Consider the following 22,647-nt stretch of genomic DNA (forward strand, 5'->3'; position numbering starts at 1 on the left):
GGGACTGTTTTATCTTGCTCTATGGCGGTTAGCTAGTATTATAGTTATTAATTTATTGTTTGTTTGATTATATTGTCGTTGACACCAAGCTGGGTGGCAGTGTGAGCTGCGAGGAGGATGCTATGAGGCTGCAGGGTGACTTGGATAGGTTGGGTTAGTGGGCAGATGCATGGCAGATCTAGTACAATGTGGATAGATGTGATGCTATCCACTGTGGTGGCAAGAACAGGAAGGCAGATTATTATCTGAATGATGTCAGATTAGGAACAGGGGAGGTGCAACAAGACCTGGGTGTGCTTGTATATCAGCCACTGAAAGTAAGCATGCAGGTACAGCAGGCAGTGAAGTAAGCTAATGACATGTTGGTCTTCATTGCGTGTGGATTTGAGTTTGGGAGCAAGGAAGTCATATGGCAGCTGTACAGGGCCGTGGTGAGACTGCACCTGGAGTATTGTGTGCAATTTTGGTCTCCTAATTTGAGGAAGGACTTTCTTGCTATTGTGGGAGTGCAGTGTGGGTTCACCGGGTTAATTCCCAGGATGGCGGGACTGACACATGATGAAAGAATGGGTCAACTGGGCTTGTATTTAGAAATACTATTTTTGTATTTAGAAGGATGAGAGGGGATCTTATAGAAGCTATAACATTCTTAAAGGATTGGGCATGCTAGATGCAGGAAAAAAATGTTCCCAATGTTGGGGGAGTCCAGAACCAGAGGTCATGGTTTAAGGGGTTGGGAGTGAGATGAGGAAGCACCTTTTCACCCAGAGAGTTGTGAATCTGTGGAATTCTCTGTCACAGAAGGCAGTGGAGGCCAATTCATTGGTTGTTTTCAAGAGAGAGTTAGATTTAGTTCTTGTGGGCTATAGGAATTAAGGTATATGGGGGGGAAAAACAGGAACGGGGTACTGATTTTAGATGATCAGCCATGATCGTATTGAATGGCGGTGCTGGCTCAAAGGGCAGAATGGCCTACTCCTGCAACTATTTTTCTATGTTATCGGTGTGCTGTTGCATTTATAGACCTGGTAAGCTGCCAGCAAGTAAGCATTTAATTGTTCTGTTGTTCCATGCAGTACATCTAACAATTAAGCACTTTTGACAGCTGACTCTTGGTTTAACATCTTGCTTATCTCATGTGGCTCCAACATGGATGACCTTGTTGATCTATAAAGAGCCCTATTATCTCTCTAGTTTCTCTTAGGCCCTTAATATACACTTAGAATATCTTCAGAGGATCTTTTACATTATTTGCCAAAGCAGTACTTTATCCTCTATTTGCCCTCTTCATTTCCCTCTTTTAGTTTAGTTTAGGGATACAGCGCGGAAACAGGCCTTTTGGCCCACCAGGTCCGCGCTGACCAGCGTTCCCTACACATAAACGCCATCCTACAGCACCAGGGACTATTTACATTTATACTAAGCCAATTAACCCATAAACCAGTACGTCTTTGGAGTGCTGGAGAAAACCGAAGATCTCGGAGAAAATCCACCCAGGTCACTAGGAGCACGAACGAACGAACTCCGTACAGACAGCACCCGTAACCTGGGTCACTGGTGCTGTGAAGCAGCAACTCTATCGCTGAGCCACCGTGTCACCCTCATAATGGGTCAAATGGACAATAAACCTCCTCAATTCTAATATTGGAGGAGGATAGCATTAAGAACGCGGGTTCATAATTAAAGGGTAAAATAACGGTTTAACATGGCGACACGATGGCGCCTCCTATATTGAACAATCTTTCGTGGAACAAAAAACTCAATTAAAGTTAACCAGGCAAGAAGAGGAACAGTAAAAGAGACTTTGTTGTACAGTTATTACGATTTGATATGATACGATCTGATACTCTTCTCCTACATCTACTCAAGGGATTTAATTTCTCAAGGGATTTACATGATCCCAACCAGTCATATGTTCATACGTCATTGGGGAAGAACTAGGCCATCCGGCCCATCGAGTCTATTCTGCCATTTAATCATGGCTGATCTATCTTTTCCTCTCAGCTAAGCTGTGGCCGAGGAGCTTTTTCATTCAGGTTCGTGACCCAACTCACGGAACATATTTAAACTATTATATAAATCATACCTGAAACTCATCGACCAAAACCTGCACATTCTTAAGAAATATGAGAAAAACCTCAAATTTCCTGAGTAGTAATTGCCCAATCAATGCACGTTTGACATTGAGGTCGGACGCAAATTGACCAATCCTGCGCTTTGTTATATGGTCGCTAGGCAGCGAGGACTCTGGGATCATGGCTGCCTCCTCATTACATCAAAACTATTACAAGGTTTCCAAGGAATAATGGTATTGCTCACCTTGCTATTCATTTTGTTTCTCAATTGATTTAGCTTTATAAAGTTATAATGTGAACTGTTAAATAAAAATGATAAATAACAAATGTACAGTTATGGTCCAGTCAGTTAGCCGGTCAATCGGGTTGGTGAGCATCTAGCCGGGCCTCTGGTGGATTGGTGAGCGTCTGGCCGGGCCTCTGGTGGATTGGTGAGCGTCTGGCCGGGCCTCTGCTGGATTGGTGAGCATTGGGTCGGGCCTCCCGTGGGTGCGGCGAGGGGTCGGTCGGGATGTCAGGCTGCCGATGTTGCAGCAAGCGAGCGGGCAGTCTGACGGTGCCGGCACTATGGGGGTGCTGAAGGCGGCCCGGGTGGCGTGCAGGGCACTGCTGCTCCCCACCATCATCACCACGATGATCCAGAATGGCGTGCTGGTCAAGGGGGACGCGTTGCGGGGCACACGTACGGAGCCTGCAGCCTGTCCCAAACCAGCTTCAGCTCCAGCCAGAACCAGGTGCCACAGTTTAAGAATAAGGAGTAAGCCATTTAGAACTGAGATGAGGAAACACTTTTTCTCACAGTGAGAGTGATGAGTCTGTGGAATTCTCTGGCTCAGAGGGCGATGGAGGCAGGTTCTCTGGATGCTTTCAAGAGGGAGCTAGATAGGGCTCTTAAAAATAGCGGAGTCAGGGGATATGGGGAAAAGGCAGGAACGGGTACTGATTGGGGATGATCAGCCATGATCACATTGAATGGCGGTGCTGGTTCGAAGGGCTGAATGGCCTACTCCTGCATCTATTGTCTATTGACCAGCCATGGGCTGCTCTCTGGGGGGGGGGGGGGGGGGGGGGGGGAGTTAGGGTTAGGCATTTTCCTGCCTTAGCCTTCCCCCAGCCTGGCATTGCCCCAGTCCCACTATAGAAATTAGGTGCAGGAGTAGGCCATTCGGCCCTTCGAGCCTGCACCGCCATTCAAAATGATCATGGCTGATCATCCAACTCAGTATCCTGTACCTGCCTTCTCTCATTACCACCTGATCCCTTTAGCCACAAGGGCCACATCTAACTCCCTCTTAAATATAGCCAATGAACTGGCGTCAACTACCTTCTGTGGCAGAGAATTCCAGAGATTCACCACTCTCTGTGTGAAAAATGTTTTTCTCATCTCGGTCCTAAAATATTTCCCCCTTATCCTTCAACTGTGATCCCTTGTTCCGGACTTCCCCAACATCGGGAACAATCTTCCTGCATCTAGCCTGTCCAACCCCTTAAGAATTTTGTAAGTTTCCATAAGATCTCCCCTCAGTCTTCTAAATTCTAGCGAGTACAAGCCGAGTCTATTCAGTCTTTCTTCATTTGAAAGTCCTGACATTCCAGGAATCAGTCTGGTGAACCATCTCTGTACTCCCTCTATGGCAAGAATGTCGTTTCTCAGATTAGGAGACCAAAACTGTACGCAATACTCCAGGTGTGGTCTCACCAAGACCCTGTACAACTGCAGTAGAACCTCCCTGCTCCTATATTCAAATCCTTTTGCTATGAATGCTAACATACCTTTCGTTTTCTTCACTGCATGCTGCACCTACTTTCAATGACTGGTGTACCATGACACCCAGGTCTCGTTGCATCTCCCCTTTTCCTAATCGGCCACCATATAGATAAAAGTCTGCTTTCCTGTTTTTGCCACCAAAGTGGATAACCTCACATTTATCCACATTATACTGCATCTGCCATGCATTTGCCCACTCACTCAGCCTATCTAAGTCACCTTGCAGCCTCCTAGCATCCTCCTCACAGCTAACGCTGCCCCCCAGCTTTGTGTCATCCGTAAACTTCGAGATGTTGCATTCAATTCCCTCGTCCAAATCATTAATATATATTGTAAGTAGCTGGGGTCCCAGCACTGAGCCTTGCGGTACCCCACTAGTCACTGCCTGCCATTGTGAAAAGGACCCGTTTACTCCTACTCTTTGCTTCCTATCTGCCAACCAGTTCTCTATCCACATCAATACTGAACCCCCAATACCGTGTGCTTTAAGTTTGTATACTAATCTCTTATGTGGGACCTTGTCTTCTGAAAGTCCAGATATAACACATCCACTGGTTCTCCCTTATCCACTGTACTAGTTACATCCTCGAAAAATTCTAGAAGATTCATCAGACATGATTTACCTTTCATAAATCCATGCTGACTTTGCCCTATGGCCGTGACCCCCACTTTGCACACTGGCTGTCAGTGGGGTTCAGTAAACGGGGGAATCCACAGGAACTGCACTCTCCCATTAATTAGGCTGGTTCAAGAGGACCTCTGCAGCCATCTAATTTTTTTAAAAAATTTAAAAAATTATATTAATTATATTATTTTATATAATTATATATGATTACAGTCGTGTTCACGTCATATATAGATGGTATAATATAAGAGACTGCAATACAGAAATAGGCCCCCCCAAGGTGTAATATGGGCATTGGATACTAGACGGCGCTTACATTTTCAATCTCATTTTCTAATTAGTTTAATTAATTAATGTGCAAATTTTGACACTGACGAGTTATGACTTCCTCCTCAATTATATTTAATCTAAATCTTTGCAAGATTTCGTGTTGTTCTGAGACATGGGTCATGAAAGTTGATTTCAAGACCCATTTTTGATGCTCGGCCTACAGCCTAAACCCCATTCTCCTGCCTTCTTCCCGTAACCTTTGATGCCGTTACTAATTAAGAACCTGTAACAATCTGTGACAATGAATTCCACAGGTTCCCCACACTGACTAAAGAAATTCTTCCTCATCTCTATTCTAAATATACGTCCCTTTATTCTAAGGCTGTACTCTCTGGTCCGAGGCCCACCCGCTAGTGGAAACATCTCCTCCGCATGCATTTCCCACTGAGTTACCCCAGCACTTTGTGTTTTTATTTAAACCAACATCTGCAGTTCTGTTTCTCGAAACAGTTTTATTCATCCCAACAGTGATTAGGATAACCAGTCTGTAAAAGGACCTTTGGGACATAACAACTTTATTGGTCTCCACTTGACTGAATTTTGCCACTACTGTGACCACTGGCAAAATGAATGATCACATTTTCGAATTATCCACTGATATTCTGCCTTGGCCTATTCACAGATATGGTCAAACGTCACTCCATCAATTGAGCACATTGGTTGGTACAGCTGGTAAAGCCACTGCCTCACAGTGCCAGAGATCCAGGTTCATTCTTGACCTCGGGTGGTGTCTGTGTGGAGTTTGCATATTCCCCTTGTGACCGTGTGGGTTTCCTCCAGGTGTTCCGGTTTCCTTCCACACACAAAGACGTGGGTTTGTCAGTTAATTGAACTTTGTAAATTGCCCGTCGTGTGTAGGGAGTGGATACAAAAGCGAGATAACATAGAACTAGTGTGAACGGGTGATCGATGGTCGGCGTGGACTCGGTGGGCCGAAGGGCCTGTTTCCATGCTGTATCTTACAATTAATTCAATTCTGCCTTGAATATAACCTTGTCGAGTATTGTAACACTGAAGACTCTGGAGATGATCTATTTCTGAAGGATCCCGATCTGAAATATCGTACATCCATGTCCTCCAGAGATGCTGCATGACCCTCTGAGTTACTCAAGTACTTTTTCTTCAACGGAAGATTCTAGCAGTTGCTGTTCCATGTATCTTCTATTTCTGCCAAACAAACAATGTAACCGAGAATGACCACAGTTTTCCAAAGCCTGTGTTGAAAAGCCCAAACCAGGCATTCAAAAAAGAAGCAATATAATCAAAGACATCCCAACCCTGTCATTCCTCTTCTCCTTGCTCCCATCTGGCAGAAGGTATAGAAGCTTGAAAATGGGCACCACCAGGCTCAGGAACAGCTTCTTCCCCTCTGTCATCAGGCTTTTCAAAGCATTCTTCCATAAGCTAGGTTACTGTCTGATTCATCTCTACCCCATTGTGGACATTGGACTTTGTCTCTGGAACTGATGCGCTACAAGAATGAGAACTATATTCTGCACTCTGTATCTTCCACTTCACTACCTGAATACTTGATTTATTTATGTAGAGTATTATCTGAACTGTTTGGATAGTTGTGAAACAAAGCTTTTCACTGTACCTCAGTAGCCATGACAATAACAAACCTAAAACTTCCATCATAATAAACAGCAAAATAAAATGGTGGGATGCAACAAGCAAGATATCTTTTCCCAAATCACTTGTATTCAACACTCGCAAAGCAATCAACATTTAAAACATAATGTGCACAGAGTAAGGAGCAATAATAACCAGATCTCTCGTCTTATTGACATACACCATCTAAGGAGAGATACAAGTGTTATTTCTCAAATGTACTGACAACAGAACAATGAAAGACATATCCACATCTTCCCATCTCCACCCCTTTCCATGGAGACCATTCCCTCCACAACTCCCTGGTCAACTCGTCATTTCCCACCCAAACCACCCCCTCCCCAGGTACTTTCCCCTGCAACAAATGGAGATGCAACACCTGTCCCTATACTTCCTCCCTGGACTCTGTCCAAGGTCCCTGACAGTCCTTTCAGATGAGGCAGAGGTTCACTTGCATCTCCTCCAACCTCATCTACTGTATCCGCTGTTCCAGGTATGGACTCCTGTATATCGGCGAGACTAAGCGCACGCTCGCCGATTATTTCGTTCAACACCTCCGCTCAGTCTGCCTTGGCCAACATGACCTCTCAGTTGCTAAATACTTTAACTCCACCTCCCATTCCCACGCTGACTTTTCTGTCCTGGGCCTCCTCCGCTGTCAGTGCCAGGCCCGGCACCTCACATTTTGCTTGGGCAGTTTATAACCTAGATGTATTTATATTGACTTCTGTAACTTCAAGTAATCCTTGCTTTTCTCCTCTCTCCATCTCTCCCTCATGCTAGTTCGATTAGTTTCCTCCTGATTAAATTTTACTGGTTGGATGCATTGGTGTCACGGCCCCGCAGCTAACAATGATTCATTCTGTATTTTCCTTGACAACTCCCTTTTTGATTTCTTGTTTTCACACATCCCTTCCACATCTCTGTTTCCCTCTCTCCTGACACTCAGTCTGATGAAGGGTCCCGACCTGAAACCTCACCCATTCACCCATTCCAAAGAAAGCGAATGGTATGTTGGCTTTCATAGCAAAAGGATTTGAGTATAGGAGCAGGGAGGTTCTACTGCAGTTGTACAGGGTCTTGGTGAGACCACACCTGGAGTATTACGTACAGTTTTGGTCTCCAAATCTGAGGAAGTACATTATTGCCATAGAGGGAGTGCAGAGAAGGTTCACCAGACTGATTCCTGGGATGTCAGGACTGTCTTATGAAGAAAGACTGGATAGACTTGGTTTATACTCTCTTGAATTTAGGAGATTGAGAGGGGATCTTATAGAAACTTACAAAATTCTTAAGGGGTTGGACAGGCTAGATGCAAGAAGATTGTTCCCGATGTTGGGGAAGTTCAGGACAAGGGGTCACAGCTTAAGGATAAGGGGGAAATCCTTTAAAACCGAGATGAGAAGAACTTTTTTCACACAGAGTGGTGAATCTCTGAAACTCTCTGCCACAGAGGGTAGTTGAGGCCAGTTCATTGGCTATATTTAAGAGGGAGTTAGATGTGGCTAAGGGAATCAGAGGGTATGGAGAGAAGGCAGATACGGGATACTGAGTTGGATGATCAGCCATGATCATATTGAATGGCGGTGGCAGGCTCGAAGGGCCGAATGGCCTACTCCTGCACCTAATTTCTATGTTTCTCTCCAGAGATGCTGCCTGTCCCACTGAGTTACTCCAGCATTTTGTGTCTACCTTCAGTGTAAACCATCATCTGCAGTTCCTTCCTACACACTGTAATTTTCATTTGTCTTTAGCACAACCTGTTGTACTGTGAGTGATATGATATGTCTGGCTAGCACATAAAATTATATATTTTTACTATCTCAGTACACGTGACAATGGTAAACCAACGACAGTAACATATAATTACCTACCAAGGCTACAACAAATGGCATATCTGATGCTTACTGGTCAAGAATCTAGCAATCTGCTTTAAAAAAAGACAGTCTCCACTACTGTCTGTGGTAATAAATTCCACAGATTCACCACCCTCAGACTCCACAACTACTTTGTCTATGGAACTATTGCGCTACAATGCTGAGAACTATATTCTGCACTTTCTTTCTTTGAGTTTGGCTTGATTGTATTTGTGTATAGTATCTGATTTGATTGGACTGCATGCTAAACAAAGCTTTTCACTGTATTTCTGTGTATGTCCCCAACAACTCTCAGCAACATCTACATATACACCATAGAAAGCATTGTATCAGGATGCATCACATCCTGGTTTGGGATCAACTCAAGACCGCAATAAGTTGCAGAGAGTTGTGGACACAGACAGCCCAGACCATCACACAAACCAACCTTCATTCCTTTGATAGACACAAAATGCTGGAGTAACGCAGTGGAACTGGCAGCATCTCTGGAGAGAAGGAATGGGTGACGTTTCGGGTCGGGACCTCCATTCCTTTGGCTCGCTTCTGCAAGACCAGCAGCGTAATTAAGGACAAGTTGCACGCTAGCCACTCCCTCTTCTTCCCTATCCCCTCTCCCATCAGGCAAGAGGTGCAGAAGTGTGAAAACGCACACCACCAGATTCAAGTCACATTTATTTATATAGCACATTGAAAAAACAACTCTCGTTGGCCAAAGTGCTTTACATTTGTTATAAGAATAGTATAAACAAACAAACTACATACATATATACATATAGCCCTCGCTCAGAGGACGTCATGAAAGGCTTGGGGGTATAGATAAGTCGTTAGTCTTGACTTTAAAAAGAGTCGATGGAGGGGGCAGTTCTGATGGGAAGAGGGATGCTGTTCCACAGTCTAGGGGCTGCAACCGCAAAGGCGCGGTCGCCCCTGAGCTTATGCCTAGACCGTGAGATATTCAACAACCCCAAGTCGGCCGATCTGAGGGGCCTGGAGGTGGAGTGGTGGGTGAGCAGACTTTTTATGTAGGTGGGGGCAAGCTCATTGAGGGCTTTGTAGACATGGAGGAGGATCTTGAAGTTTATACGGAACCGCACAGGGAGCCAGTGGTGAGAGGCCAGGATCGGGGTGATGTGGCCCCTTTTTCGGGTGCCCGTCAGGAGTCTCGCTGTGGCGTTTTGGACCAGTTGCAGGCTGGACAGGGAAGATTGGCTGATGCCAGTGTAAAGGCAGTTGCAGTAATCTAGGCGGGAGGAGTTGAATGTGTGGATGATCTTTTCCAGGTCATCAAACTGGAGGAATTGTTTTATTTTAGCTATCGTCCGAAGCTGAAAGAAGCTAGCTCTTACCACGGCATTGACTTGTTTGTCAAATTTCAATGCTGTGTTAAATATCATGCCAAGGTTTTTGACGTGAGGTTTGAGTAGTGGGGTAAGGCTTCCAAGGCTGCCTGCTATCGTTTTGATTGAGTCCGAGGGGCCGAGAAGGATGACCTCAGACTTAAAGTCTTAAAATGACCTCAGACTGTGGACAAGCTTTTCCCTTTGAGAATAAGGAAGTTTCAAACAAGAGGACATGACTTCAGAATTAAGGGACAGAGGTTTAGGGGTAATATGAGGGGGAACTTCTTTACGCAGAGAGTGGTGGCGGTGTGGAATGAGCTCCCAGTGGAAGTGGTGGAGGCAGGTTCATTGGTATCATTTAAAAATAAATTGGATAGGCATATGGATGAGAAGGGAATGGAGGGCTATGGTACGAGTGCAGGCAGGTGGGACTAAGGGGAAAAAAATGTGTTCGGCATGGACTTGTAGGGCCGAGATGGCCTGTTTCCGTGCTGTAATTGTTATATGGTTATTATATGGTTACTCTAGTTTAGTTTGAGGAAGTTCTGGGCCATCCAACACTTTATATCCTCGAGGCAGTGGGTAAGGTTAGATTGGTTTTTGGGCTTCAGGGGGAGATAGAGTTGTGTATCGTCTGCGTAGCAATGGAAGGAAATGCCGTGCCTTTCAATGACTTGGCCTAAGGGGAGCATATACAGGGAGAAGAGAATGGGGCCACGGATGGAACTTTGTGGAACCCCACAGCAGAGGTTAGCTGGGGAGGAGAATGAGTTGCCTATGTTAGTAGAGAAACTCCTACCTTTGAGGTAGGAGATGAACCAGCTCAGGGCAGTGCCATCAATGCCAACCCCGTACCGGAGACGGTCAATTAGGATGGTGTGGTCGACAGTATCAAATGCTGCGCTGAGGTCAAGAAGCAAGAAGGAGCAGGATTGCACAGTCGCTGGAGTCAACGGTGAGGAGTAGGTCATTATGTACCTTCAACCAGGCAGACTCTGTGCTATGGTGGGCCCTGAAACCTGATTGGAAAGTTTCCAAGGTAGTGTTTTAGTCAAGGCAAGGCATAAGTTGACTTAAAATTACCTTTTCAAGGGCTTTTGAGAAGAAAGACAGTTTAGAAATGGGTCTGTAGTTGCTTGGCAAGGTGGGGTCAAGGTCAGGTTTTGTTCAGGAGTGGATGGAACGCCGCATGTTTGAAGCTGGTAGGTACAGTGCTGGTGGCCAGAGATGTTGAAGATGGCGAGGATGCTGGGACCAGCTGTTGTAATGACATCCTTTAGGAGGGCAGAGGGGACAGTATCGAGGGGGCAGGTAGTAGGTTTCATGGTGGAGATCAGTTTTACAAGGGAGGGTAGAGTAACGGGTTGGAAACAATCTAATTTTGAAGAGCAAACCAATGAGACAGCCAGGTCATGGGTGGGAGGGGAAATATTCGTTCTGATGTTCTTTACTTTGCTGGTGAAAAATGTAGTAAATTCCTCGCACTTGGCAGGGGACCCAGTTAGGCTGGTGCTGGTGGCAGGACAGGTGATGGTGCTAAAAAGGACCTTGGAATTATGAGCGTTTTTGGAGATAAGGGTAGAAAAATATTTAGTTCTTGCAGATTTTACCGCTTCCTGGTATTTGTGAAGATTGTTTTTCAGGAGTTCAAAGGAAATTTGAAGCTTATCAGATGTGTACTTCCGTTCTGATTTTCTGCATTCTCTTCTTAGGGCTCTGGTGGTGTCATTGACCCACGGCTCACCTTTAGGCTTGGGCTTTTTCATTTTAAGAGGATCAACAGAATCCATGATGGAAGAGCAGTTAGTATTGAATAAAGAAATGAGGTTGTGGTACTGAGATGGGGGGTGGATGCCTCAATAGTGCAGATGTCGGGGGCGGCTATGAGAGCCTCAGATAACTTACTGGTCATTGTGGAGTTAACGTAGTGGGAGTAGCGAGCAGCGAGATGGGATTTTGAGGGAGAGAAAGGCAGAGATATATTGAATATAATAGCACTATGATCAGACAGGCAGGCTTCAATAATATCTGTGTTACAAGTTGGGAGACCAGACTAAAGCACTAGGTCCAGTGTATGACCAAGCTTGTGCGTGGGTCCAGTGGTGAGTAGAGACAGATTGAAGGACTCAACCAGGTTCATAAATTCACTCACAAAAGGCTTTGTGGGGCAGCAGACATGAATGTTAAAGTCACCAAGAATCAGTGAGGAAATATATAATAAAATTGCTCAAATGATAAGTTCTTAAGGAACTTGTATTAAGTTGCAAGAGAAAAGCTTGGAGTTGGGGCTTTCAGAAATACATGCCTCCACAAAGAAATAAAGAACAAAGAACACACACAGGAGAACAGATGGCTTATCACAACATGGAAATGTTGATCTGATGGGCACCATCCTTCTTCCGTTGTGACACATCTTTCGAGCTCGGGTGTATCATTAAGGCGATTTATGGTTGTCTATGTTGGATTGTAGGCACCAAGGGTAGATACAAGTCTGTGAGATGGTTTGTGCTGTTTAAATGTATTTATGTTGAGATAAGAGATAAGGCATAGGTGATGGTTGCGTGACCTTTGCAAAAGGATTTCTTATGGTTACCAGAAACTGAGAAAGTAACTCTGTTTTGATAATCTTTCATTTGTTGTGAGGAATGCTTTTAGTGAAGAGGCCTTACATTATTTTCCTCCAGAGATAGAAGGGGGAGGTTGTAATACAAAATGAAAATTAGACCCGAGCTTGTGAAGAAGCAATCAAGTGTGATAGTTAATGGCCTTTATGTGGATGGAGTTGGGAATTGTGTGATTAGCAATAACTTAAGTCTTTACCACTTTGTAAGAATGGGGCAAAACTCATCTTTAATCTTTGTAATCCATAAGTAACTGTATTTTAACTATGTGGTTGTAAGGAAATTAATTGTGAAGTGTATTGTGTTTAATTACAATTGTAAATATTAGACTTTGTTTAAATCTGAAGTTTTAGAAATAACTTTCTGAAAAGTATTCTGTGAGAATTAGTTTTATATCTGTGGTTTTACTTTATTGAAATAAAATGATTTTGAGCAAAGAGGTTGAAGAAACCACAGAGGGGAAGAAGGTTGTAAAGGGGCTGGAAAAGGGAAAATCATGTGACTATACGTTTTGTCAGTCAATGGAAAGGATTTAGTTGATTGGTTAATGCAAATAAGTTAAAATGTATGGTAAACCATAATGATTGGTTAATAGTTAGCCACTCCTTTTGTGCCATCCTTGTCTTTTACCTATATAATGTGTTACATTTATGCCAAAGTCAGTAGTTCTTTCCAAAGATCCTATAGCAGAGCAAGATGGGTTACTCTCACGCAAAAGTGTAGTACGCTCATGGGCGGATTCATGGGTGATTATTTTAGCAATCAGCCCCCGCCATCTTGTTCCGCCATCTTGCTCAGTCATCTCGCTTCCGGTCAGAGTGCGCGGCCCGGGGCAGCGGGAGAGGGAGTGTGGGGTCCGGGACAGCGGGAGAGGGAGTGTGGGGTCCGGGGCAGCGGGAGAGGAAGTGTGGGGTCCGGGGCAGCGGGAGAGGGAGTGTGGGGTCCGGGGCAGCGGGAGAGGGAGTGTGGGGTCCGGGGCAGTGGGAGAGGAAGTGTGGGGCCCGGGGCAGCGGGAGAGGGAGAGAGAGTGTGGGGTCCGGGGGCGCAGTGGGAGAGGGAGTGCGGGGCAGCGGGGAGCGGGGCATAGGAGGGGGCGAGAGACATTGTAGTGAGGGGGCAGGCGAGGGAGTGCCGAGGGGGGGGGGGGGATAAGACCTAGTGTGTGTGAAGTTGCGGGGAGGTTTACAATGTTTTTTATTTACAATGTTTCTTATTTAATGTCCCGTGTCTAGTCTGAAATAAAGTTCATTATTGGATCAGAAGAAATATAATTGTGTGTGTTATATGATTATATACATTTATATAATTTTCATGTATGTGTGTTTATAAACATTTTATTCTTTAACAAGAATTAACAGAATTATGAGCTAACAGAATTATGAATCTAACCCTATATCACGCACAAAATGTCCCCCCCTGTCAATTACCCTGCGAGTCGGGTCGGTTCCGGTTACTACAGAATCAACTCAAACACTGCTTGTGAGCCTTTTAAAAAGAAATGATTTAAAAAACATTAAAAAAGACAATTGCCAGAATCAAATTTTATTCTTGACAAGAAGTTTGTACTGACAGAATTTCTGAATATAACCCACACAAACTGTTGCCCCGCAACATTGATTACACTGCGAGTCGGGTCGGGTCAGGTAGGCTCAGGTTGCTAAAATGGGCGTGGAAAAATGCCCAGGATCCCCTCCATAGCATACTACAGGTCAGCCCATTGCATTTAGCAGGAGTAGCCTATCTTGCTCTGCTATAGGATCTTTGGTTCTTTCGACCTGCTCCAGGGTTTCTAACTCTGTGTTGGAAGGTTTAAAGAATTATCCAGCACTGTCTGAATAAAGAATTGATTTTAGCAGCAATGGTTTGAATCGAGTTTTCTTGAATTAGACTGGCAAAAAGAACTCATTTTAACATCAGGACCTGGTCAAATTCGGGGACAGTTTCTTCCCAGCTGTTATTAGACAACTGACCTATCCCACCAATAACTAGAGAGCATTCCTGAACTACTATCTACCTCATTAGAGACCATCAGATTATCTTTGATTGGACTTTATCTTGCATAAACATTGTGCAGATTGTTGCCTTTATCGTGTATCTGTACACTTTGGACAGTTCGATTGTTGCTTTCTGCTGACTGGTTAGCACCCAGCAAAAAGCTGTTCACTGTACCTCGGTACACGTGACAATAAACTAAACTCAATTCAAGTGAAGGTGACAATAATAAACCCCTTTCTGTCTTTTGTTCAGATGCATTCACCACTTGTGAACGAGCCACAGATGTAGAGATCGGCAAGGATGTCACCTTCAAGTGTACGTTTGAGTGCGACAATCCATGTGTACCGTGGGTGAGGTGGGAGAAGGATCAAGATGCCGGAATCTTGTACGAGTACAAGGAAGATAAAAGCGATGTCAGCAAACAACATGCCAACTACTCGGGAAGAATTGAAGTCGACACATCCTCATTTAAAGAAGGAAAAGCATTCCTTACATTGAAGAATGTCGAAATCTGGGATGAGGGAAAGTACATTGTCAGTGTTAGCACTGACAATGGATATGGACCTGGATTTGTCCTGCTATCTGTTTGGGGTATGTTTTCATACTTGATAGGAGCAGAATTAGGCCATTCGGCCCATCGGTCATTCGGCCATCTCCTGCCTTCTCCCCCATACCCCCTTACTACCGTACTAATCGAGAACCTGTCAATCTCCATTTTAAAAATACCCAATGACTTGGACTCCACAGCTGTCAGTGGCAGTGAATTCCACAGATTCACCACCCTCGGGCTGTAGAAATTCTTCCTCTTCTCCTTTCAAAAGGAACATTGTTTTATTCTGATGTTGTCCCAGACTCAGCCACTACTGGAAACCTCCTTGTCTTCTCTCTTATTCCGTTTACAGTGAGGGTCAAATGTACCTGGGTGTATTTATTTAATTGTTCAGTATTAGGGATTCTTTTTAATTCTTAACACAGCTTTTTTTTACAGGAAGTCAAGTCAAGTTTATTTGTCACATACACATACGATACAAGATACAAGATACATTTAATTGTCATTTGGACCCCTTGAGGTCCAAACGAAATGCCGTTTCTGCAGCCATACATTACAAACACATAGACCCAAGACACAACATAATTTACATAAACATCCATCACATCGCTGTCCCGCGGCCATTCCAGCCGCGCGGGGCAGTGATGTTAGGCCCCGCTCCAGGAGCTCTTCAACCCCGCAACTCGGGCGGGGGAAGTCGCCGTTGCGAGAGCCCTGAAAAGCGGTCTCCCTCCAGGGAGCCGCGGGCTCCCGGTGCCGCCGTCCACAGACCTGCCGTTGGAGCCTCCGACTCTCCGGTAGCAGCAGCAGCAGCAGCGCTCCTCCACCGCTCCACCCGCTCCGGACTCGGCCAGCCCCGCGACGGCGACGGTGAGTCGTAGCACCAGAGTCCCCGGCTTCTTCCTGTTGGAGGCCGCTCCTCGTTGCGGCCCCAACGACAACGGAAACCCGACGAGAAAAGGTCGGGTCTCCAGTGCAGGGAGAGATTTTAAAAAGTTTCCCCACCCCCACCCCCCCCCCCACCACACACACCCCAACAAAAAATAACAAAAACTACATTTAAACACAGACAGAAAATAATAAAACGCGGACAGACTGCAGAGGCCGCTGCTGACCAGAGCAGCGCCGCCTACCGAGATGTGCAGTGAAATGAAAGTGGCAATGCTCACGGACTTTTGTGCAAAGACAAACAACAAAACAACCAACAAATTATAAACACAATCATAACATACATATTCTTTTACATAATAAATAATGGAAGGAAAAACGTTCAGTAGAGTTAGTCCCTGGTGAGATAGGCGTTTACAGTCCGAATTGCCTCTGGGAAGAAACTCCTTCTCAACCTCTCCGTTCTCACCGAATGGCAATGGAGGCGTTTGCCTGACCGTAGCAGCTGGAACAGTCCGTTGCAGGGGTGGAAGGGGTCTCCCATGATTTTTTTTTTGCTCTGGAGTTGCACCTCCTGTTGTATAGTTCCTGCAGGGGGGCGAGTGAAGTTCCCATAGTGCGTTCGGCCGAACGCACTACTCTCTGCAGAGCCTTCTTGTCCTTGGCAGAGCAATTCCCAAACCAGATGGTAATGTTCCCGGACAAGATGCTTTCCACCGCCGCTGCGTAGAAGCACTGGAGGATCCTCGGAGACACTCTGAATTTCCTCAATTGCCTGAGGTGATAAAGGCGCTGCCTTGCCTTACTCACGAGCACTGAGGCGTGTGATGCCCATGTCATATCCTCAGAGATGTGGACTTCCAGATATTTAAAACAGTCCACCCTATCCACAGGATCCCCATTTATCCTCAATGGAGTGTACGTCCTCGGATGATGTGCCCTCCTAAAGTCCATGATCAGCTCCTTCGTTTTTTTGATGTTCAAGAGGAGGCTGTTATCCTGGCACCAGAGTGCTAGACCAGCCACCTCCTCCCGGTAGGCCTTCTCGTCGTTGTCTGAGATCAGGCCCACCACCACAGTGTCATCAGCAAACTTAATTATTGAATTGGAGCTGAACCTAGCCACACAGTCATGTGTGTACAGGGAGTACAATAGGGGGTTGAGGACGCAACCCTGGGGCGATCCTGTGCTCAGGGTGAGGGACTTTGATGTATTCCCTCCCATCTTGACTACCTGGGGCCTGGCGGTGAGGAAGTCCAGGACCCAGGCACACAGGGGGGTGTTGAGCCCCAATTCCATTAGCTTCCCGGCCAGTGTGGTGGGGACTATTGTGTTGAAGGCTGAACTGTAGTCTATGAACAGCATCCTCACGTAGCCCCCCTTCTGGCTGTCCAGATGGGAGAGAGCGGTGTGCAAGACCTGGGAGACCGCATCGTCCGTGGATCTGTTCGGACGGTATGCGAACTGCAACGGGTCCATGTTCCGAGGGAGGAAGGCGCAGATGTGATTCTTCACCAGCCTCTCAAAGCATTTCATGACTACCGAGGTAAGGGCCACTGGACGGTAGTCATCCAGACAGGCTGTGGAGGCATTTTTTGGTACCGGTACAATGATGGATTTTTTGAAGCAGGCAGGGACCACGGACTTGTCCAGGGAGAGGTTGAATAATGTAGTGAGCACTGGAGCTAGCTGTGTAGCACAGGACTTGAGTACTCGCCCCGAGGTGCCATCGGGGCCTGCAGCTTTTCTCGTGTTCACCCGTGTCAGAGCCCTCCTCACGTCATGCTCGGACAGCGAGAATGTGTGCACATTTCTCCCTTCAGCTTCGGTAGCCAGCCCGCTGGCGGTATTGTCGATAGTCGGCAGACCTGGAGTGGTGTTGCCCCTCTCGAAACGAGCGTAAAAGGAGTTCAGGTCGTCAGCTAGGGAGGTGCTGGCACATGCGGATGAGGAAGGGGTGCTCCGGTAGTTGGTTACAATCCGTAGCCCCTGCCACAGGCTTCTGGTGTCCTGTAAGTCCATCTTGTCTCTGTACCTTCTCTTTGCGTCCTTCACCGCCTTTCACAGTCGGTAGGACTCTGCCTTGTAGACGTCCATGTTTCCTGATGCCAGGCCCGAGTTGTAGGCAGCGGTGCGAGCATTCAGGGCCACACGGACAGACCTGTCCACCCAGGGTTTTTGGTTCGGAAAGGTGCTTACCCTTACCGTGGGGACGATGTTGTCGGTTACTGTTGCGATGAAGTCCGTGACTGCTTCCGCAAACTCACTGACGTCACTGGAACTTGCTTCGAACATATTCCAGTCGACATCACTCAGTGCATCTTGCAGCATGGCCTCTGACTGGTCGGACCACCGCTTTACGTCCCTCGTCTCTACCGCTTCCCGAACTATCCTCTGTTTATACTCCGGCAACAGGAAAATGACAGCGTGGTCAGATTTTCCTAGGGGAGGGAGTGAAACGGCCTTGTAGCCTTTCCTGAACGGTGTGTAGCAGTGGTCCAAAGTTCTCTCCCCCCGGTGGCACACGTGATGTGTTGGTAGAAGTTCGGCATGACCTTCTTGAGATTTGATTTATTAATATCTCCAGCCACCACCATAGCCGCATCCGGGTACTTGTTTTGATGTCGACATAGCACATCGTGTTGGGCCGAAAGTGCCACGTCGGTGTCCGCCTGCAGTGGAATGTAGACGGCTGTGACGATCACTGAGCCGAACTCCCGGGGAAGGTAGAATGGGCGGCATGAGATTGCCAGATGCCGAAAATTCTGGTGTCATCTCCCTTCATCAAAATTCTCTTGTGAAGTTCCACCAGTTCAAATAAACTTCATGCCTCAGTCAGGAGGAAATGTAGCTGAGAATGTCCATGGCATCAAAGTTACAAAGAACAGGGATGTCTTTGGGGTGTCTAATTATACAACTATTAATGGCGGCATGGTGGCACAGCGGTAGAGTTGCTGTCTTACTGCACCAGAGACCAGAGTTCGATCCTTACTATGGGTACAGTCAGTATGGAGTATGTACGTTCTCCCCGTGACCACGTGGGGGCACCGGCTTCCTCCCACACAAAAGACATACAGGTCTTAAGAAAGGTCTTGACCCGAAACGTCACCCATTCCTTCTACAGAGATGCTGCCCTGCCTGAGTTACTCCAGCATTTTATGTCTATCCTAGGTCGGTAGGTTAATTGGCATCGGTAAAAAAATCTCAATTGTCTGCACATCTTTGGAGTGTGGGAGGACACTGGAGAAAACCCACATGGTCACGGGGAAAATGGACAAACTCCGTACAGACAGCACCCATAGTCAGGATGGAAGCCAGGTCTGTGGCGCTGTAAGGCAGCAACTCTACCGCTGCGCCACCATGTCGCCATTAATGGTTTCTGTTTATGTTTCTTTTCTTGACAGCTGCTGCTGATCATGTCCGCGTTATCATGAATTCCGAAATGGACATGCTCTCTTGCCAGTCGTCAGGGTGGTATCCTGCCCCAACGGTGGAGTGGAAGGACAAATCGGGGAACGATTTAAACAAACACAGTGAAATAATCATGAGAGAACCCAATGGCCATTTCAACGTGACCCACAATCTGAAAGAATATGACATACAGAATCAGTACATCTGCTCAATGTGGCATAAGCGGATGACAAAACAGTTTCGAGTGGTTTTCTCGAGTAAGTTTATCTCTGAGATTATTAATCAAGTAAAAGTTAATTTAAATAAACTTATTAGAGATATTTTCATTCATCTGAGATCCATCAGTCATTGTTTAAGAAAGAACTGCAGAAGCTGGAAAATTCGAAGGTAGACAAAGATAGGCAGACATGTTTTGTCTATCCATCAGTCATTGAGAAGTTTGTTGGTGAATTATTCCAGGATTTAGTCTCACCGACCCAGAAGATTTGGATTTAGGTTTATTATTGTCACGTGTAGTGTTGACACGGTGGCGCAGCGGTAGAGTTGCTGCCTCACAACGCCAGAGACCCGGGTTCCATCCTCACTAGGGGGTGGCTGTATGGAGTTTGTACATTCTCCCTGTGACTCCATAGGATTTCTCCGGGTGCTCCAGTTTCCTTCCACTCTCCAAAGACGGGGTTTGTAGGTTAATTGGCTTCCAGAAATTGTAAATTATTCCTTGTGTTCAGTGGGTCAATGGAACTTTATTTCTCTCATGTACTGAGGTACAGTGAAATTCATTTTTGTATACAGTTCAGTACAAGTGTCACTATACAGAAACACCTTGATACATGTTAGCAGAGCATCGCAGATCCAGTGTCTTACAGTAGTACACAGAGTCGGTATACAGTCACCAGTTTTGGTGCCATTTTCGAGTGACAATTGTATGTGCAGGGTTCTTGACCTGACCACGAAGGCCTGTTGTCCTGGTGGCATTGCAGGGTCGACCTGACCATGAGTGACCATGATGTCCTCCACCACTCTAGACGGTGTCCCGTCCATGTGCTCGGCCTCTTGGAGCGGTGCCCAGTCCAGCTGAGGCCCAGGCTGTTGCAAGGCCTCCAGCTGCCCACTCCCCCGTCAAGGCTGTACACTGCCTCCTGCAGCCGGTCTGCTTACTGGCCCTCTGTCCAACTCCACTCTGGGTAGGTGAGCCGGACCTTACAGGCGGGTAAGGACGGAGCAGGTCCTCAGTCCACGGCAAGCCAGCTGGGCCTTCTGGTGGGCTTTGCCAAGGCTTGCCGGGATCCTCCCACCGTGTGGCTAGCCGAATACTCCGCCATGTTCAGTGTGTAGGATAGTCCTAGCATATGGGGTGATCGCTGGTCAGTGTGGTCCTGATGGGCCGAAAGGACCTGTTTCAGCACAGTGTCTCAAGTATGGTAAAATAAAACATACTGTATGGATGGATTAACTAAGTTTGGCACAATGTTTCTGATTGATGGTCATGAGAAACTTTGAAATTGTTAGCAGTGTGGAATGACTGATGACTATTTTCTGGATTGAACTTATTAAGTAGCCTCCATAGCTCAGAATTCTCAGATAAAACGATTGGGCGATTCTTCAGTAAGTGTCTACTTTGGTATCCCGTTACTTTGATGCTGAATATAAGGAAAACCCGTAATTCTATCCCATTTCTTCCTTTTCCATATTGTTAATAAACATAATCCTCATAAATAAAGATTAAAACCTAAATTATCTTTTTTTTCCCCCCGATATTCGATCACCCCCCCCCCCGAAAACCACATGTCCCGATTGTTACTAGTGAAATTTCAAGTCGGCATATTTATTTAATGGGGGATCTATCTGAAATGAAAATACTTTTAAACGGTAGATATTAATAATTAAAATATTTATCACCCATAAAAAAATCCACTTACCATTTTTTTCCAAATATTCCTTGTCCTGATCTTCTGACCTCAAAAGACCGCAAAATTCAAAAGTCCCCTACCTTGTGAATATCTCCTGATTCGCAGGACGAGAAACGTGAAAACTGTTTTTTGCTGCATAGCGGGTACATACCTATATTCAGCACCATTCGCGAACGGCGCTGAAGTCTCAGAGGAAAAAATAATCTTTATTTTTTTATTTCTTCTGGAAACATAAAAACTTAGAAAATAGGTGCAGGAGGAAGCCATTTGGCCCTTCGAGCCAGCACCGCCATTCATTGTAACCATGGCTGATCATCCCCAATCAATAACCCGTGGCTGCCTTCTACCCATATCCCTTAATTCCACCAGCCCCGAGAGCTCTATCTAACTCTCTCTTAAATCTATCCAGTGATTTGGCCTCCACTGCCCTCTGGGGCAGGAATTCCACAAATTCACAACTCTCTGGGTGAAAAAAAAATGTCTCACCTCAGTCTTAAATGGCCTCCCCTTTATTCTAAGACTGTGGCCCCTGGTTCTGGACTTGCCCTACATTGGGAACATTTTTCCTGCATCTAGCCTGTCCAGTCCTTTTATAATTTTATATGTTTCTATAAGATATCCCCTCATCCTTCTAAACTCCAGTGAATACAAGCCTAGTATTTTCAATCTTTCCTCGTATGACAGTCCCGCCATCCCAGGGATCAATCTCGTGAACCTACGCTGCACTGCCTCAATCACAGGGATGTCCTTCCTCAAATTAGAGACCAAAACTGTAGACAATACTCCAGATGTTGTCTTACCAGAGCCCTATACAACTGCAGAACCTCTTTACTCCTATAGTGAAATCCTCTTGTTATGAAGGCCAACATTCCATTGGCTTTCTTCACTGCCTGCTGTACCTGCACACCAACTTTCAGTGACTGGTGTACAAGGACACCCAGGTCTCGTTGTACCTCCCCCTTACCTAACCTAACCCCATTGAGATAATAATCTGCCCCCTTGTTTTTGCCGCCAAAGTGGATAATCTCACATTTATCTATATTATACTGCATCTGCCACGCATCTGCCCACTCACGCAACCTGTCCAGGTCACCCTGCAACCTCCTAACATCCTCTTCACAGTTCACACTGCCACCCAGCTTTGTGTCATCCGCAAACTTGCTAGTGTTGCTCCTAATTCCCTCTTCCAAATCATTAATATATATGGTAAACAGTTGCGGCCCCAACACCGAGCCTTGCGGCACTCCACTCGCCACTGCCTGCCATTCTGAAAAGGACCCGTTCACTCCTACTCTTTGCTTCCTGTCTGCCAACCAATTTTTTTTATCCATGTCAACCCCCTAACCCCAATACCATGTGTCCTAATTTTAGTCACCAGTCGCCCGTGCGGGACCTTATCAAAGGCTTTCTCAAAGTCTAGATACACTACATCCACTGGCTCCCCTTCATCCATTTTACTTGTCACATCTTCAAAAAATTCCAGTTTAGTCGAGCACGGACTTGTACGGCACGAAACTTGTAGGGCCGAGATGGCCTGTTTCCGTGCTGTAATTGTTATATGGTTATAAGCATGATTTCCCTTTCATAAATCCATGCTGACTTGGACTAATCCTTTTACTGCTATCAAAATTCCCCATTAGTACCTC

The 22,647-nt window shown here is 46.0% G+C and overlaps 1 protein-coding gene across 2 annotated transcripts in view; it reads left to right on the top strand.

Moving 5' to 3' along the window:
• vtcn1 (V-set domain containing T cell activation inhibitor 1) overlaps window positions 1-22,647 on the top strand; it is a 43,128-nt gene that overhangs the window by 12,930 nt on the left and 7,551 nt on the right. For both annotated transcript variants that reach the window (XR_008724391.1, XM_055644231.1), the window contains exons 3-4: window positions 14,495-14,833; window positions 19,085-19,348. Coding sequence is in view for 1 of the 2 variants with exons in the window: in XM_055644231.1 (XP_055500206.1) it covers window positions 14,495-14,833; window positions 19,085-19,348 (603 nt within the window). In the remaining variant the exon portion in view is untranslated. The remainder of the gene's footprint in view (window positions 1-14,494; window positions 14,834-19,084; window positions 19,349-22,647) is intronic.

This window comes from Leucoraja erinacea, chromosome 13 (assembly GCF_028641065.1).
Source record: "Leucoraja erinacea ecotype New England chromosome 13, Leri_hhj_1, whole genome shotgun sequence".
In the NCBI taxonomy this organism is placed as follows: Eukaryota; Metazoa; Chordata; class Chondrichthyes; order Rajiformes; family Rajidae; genus Leucoraja; species Leucoraja erinaceus.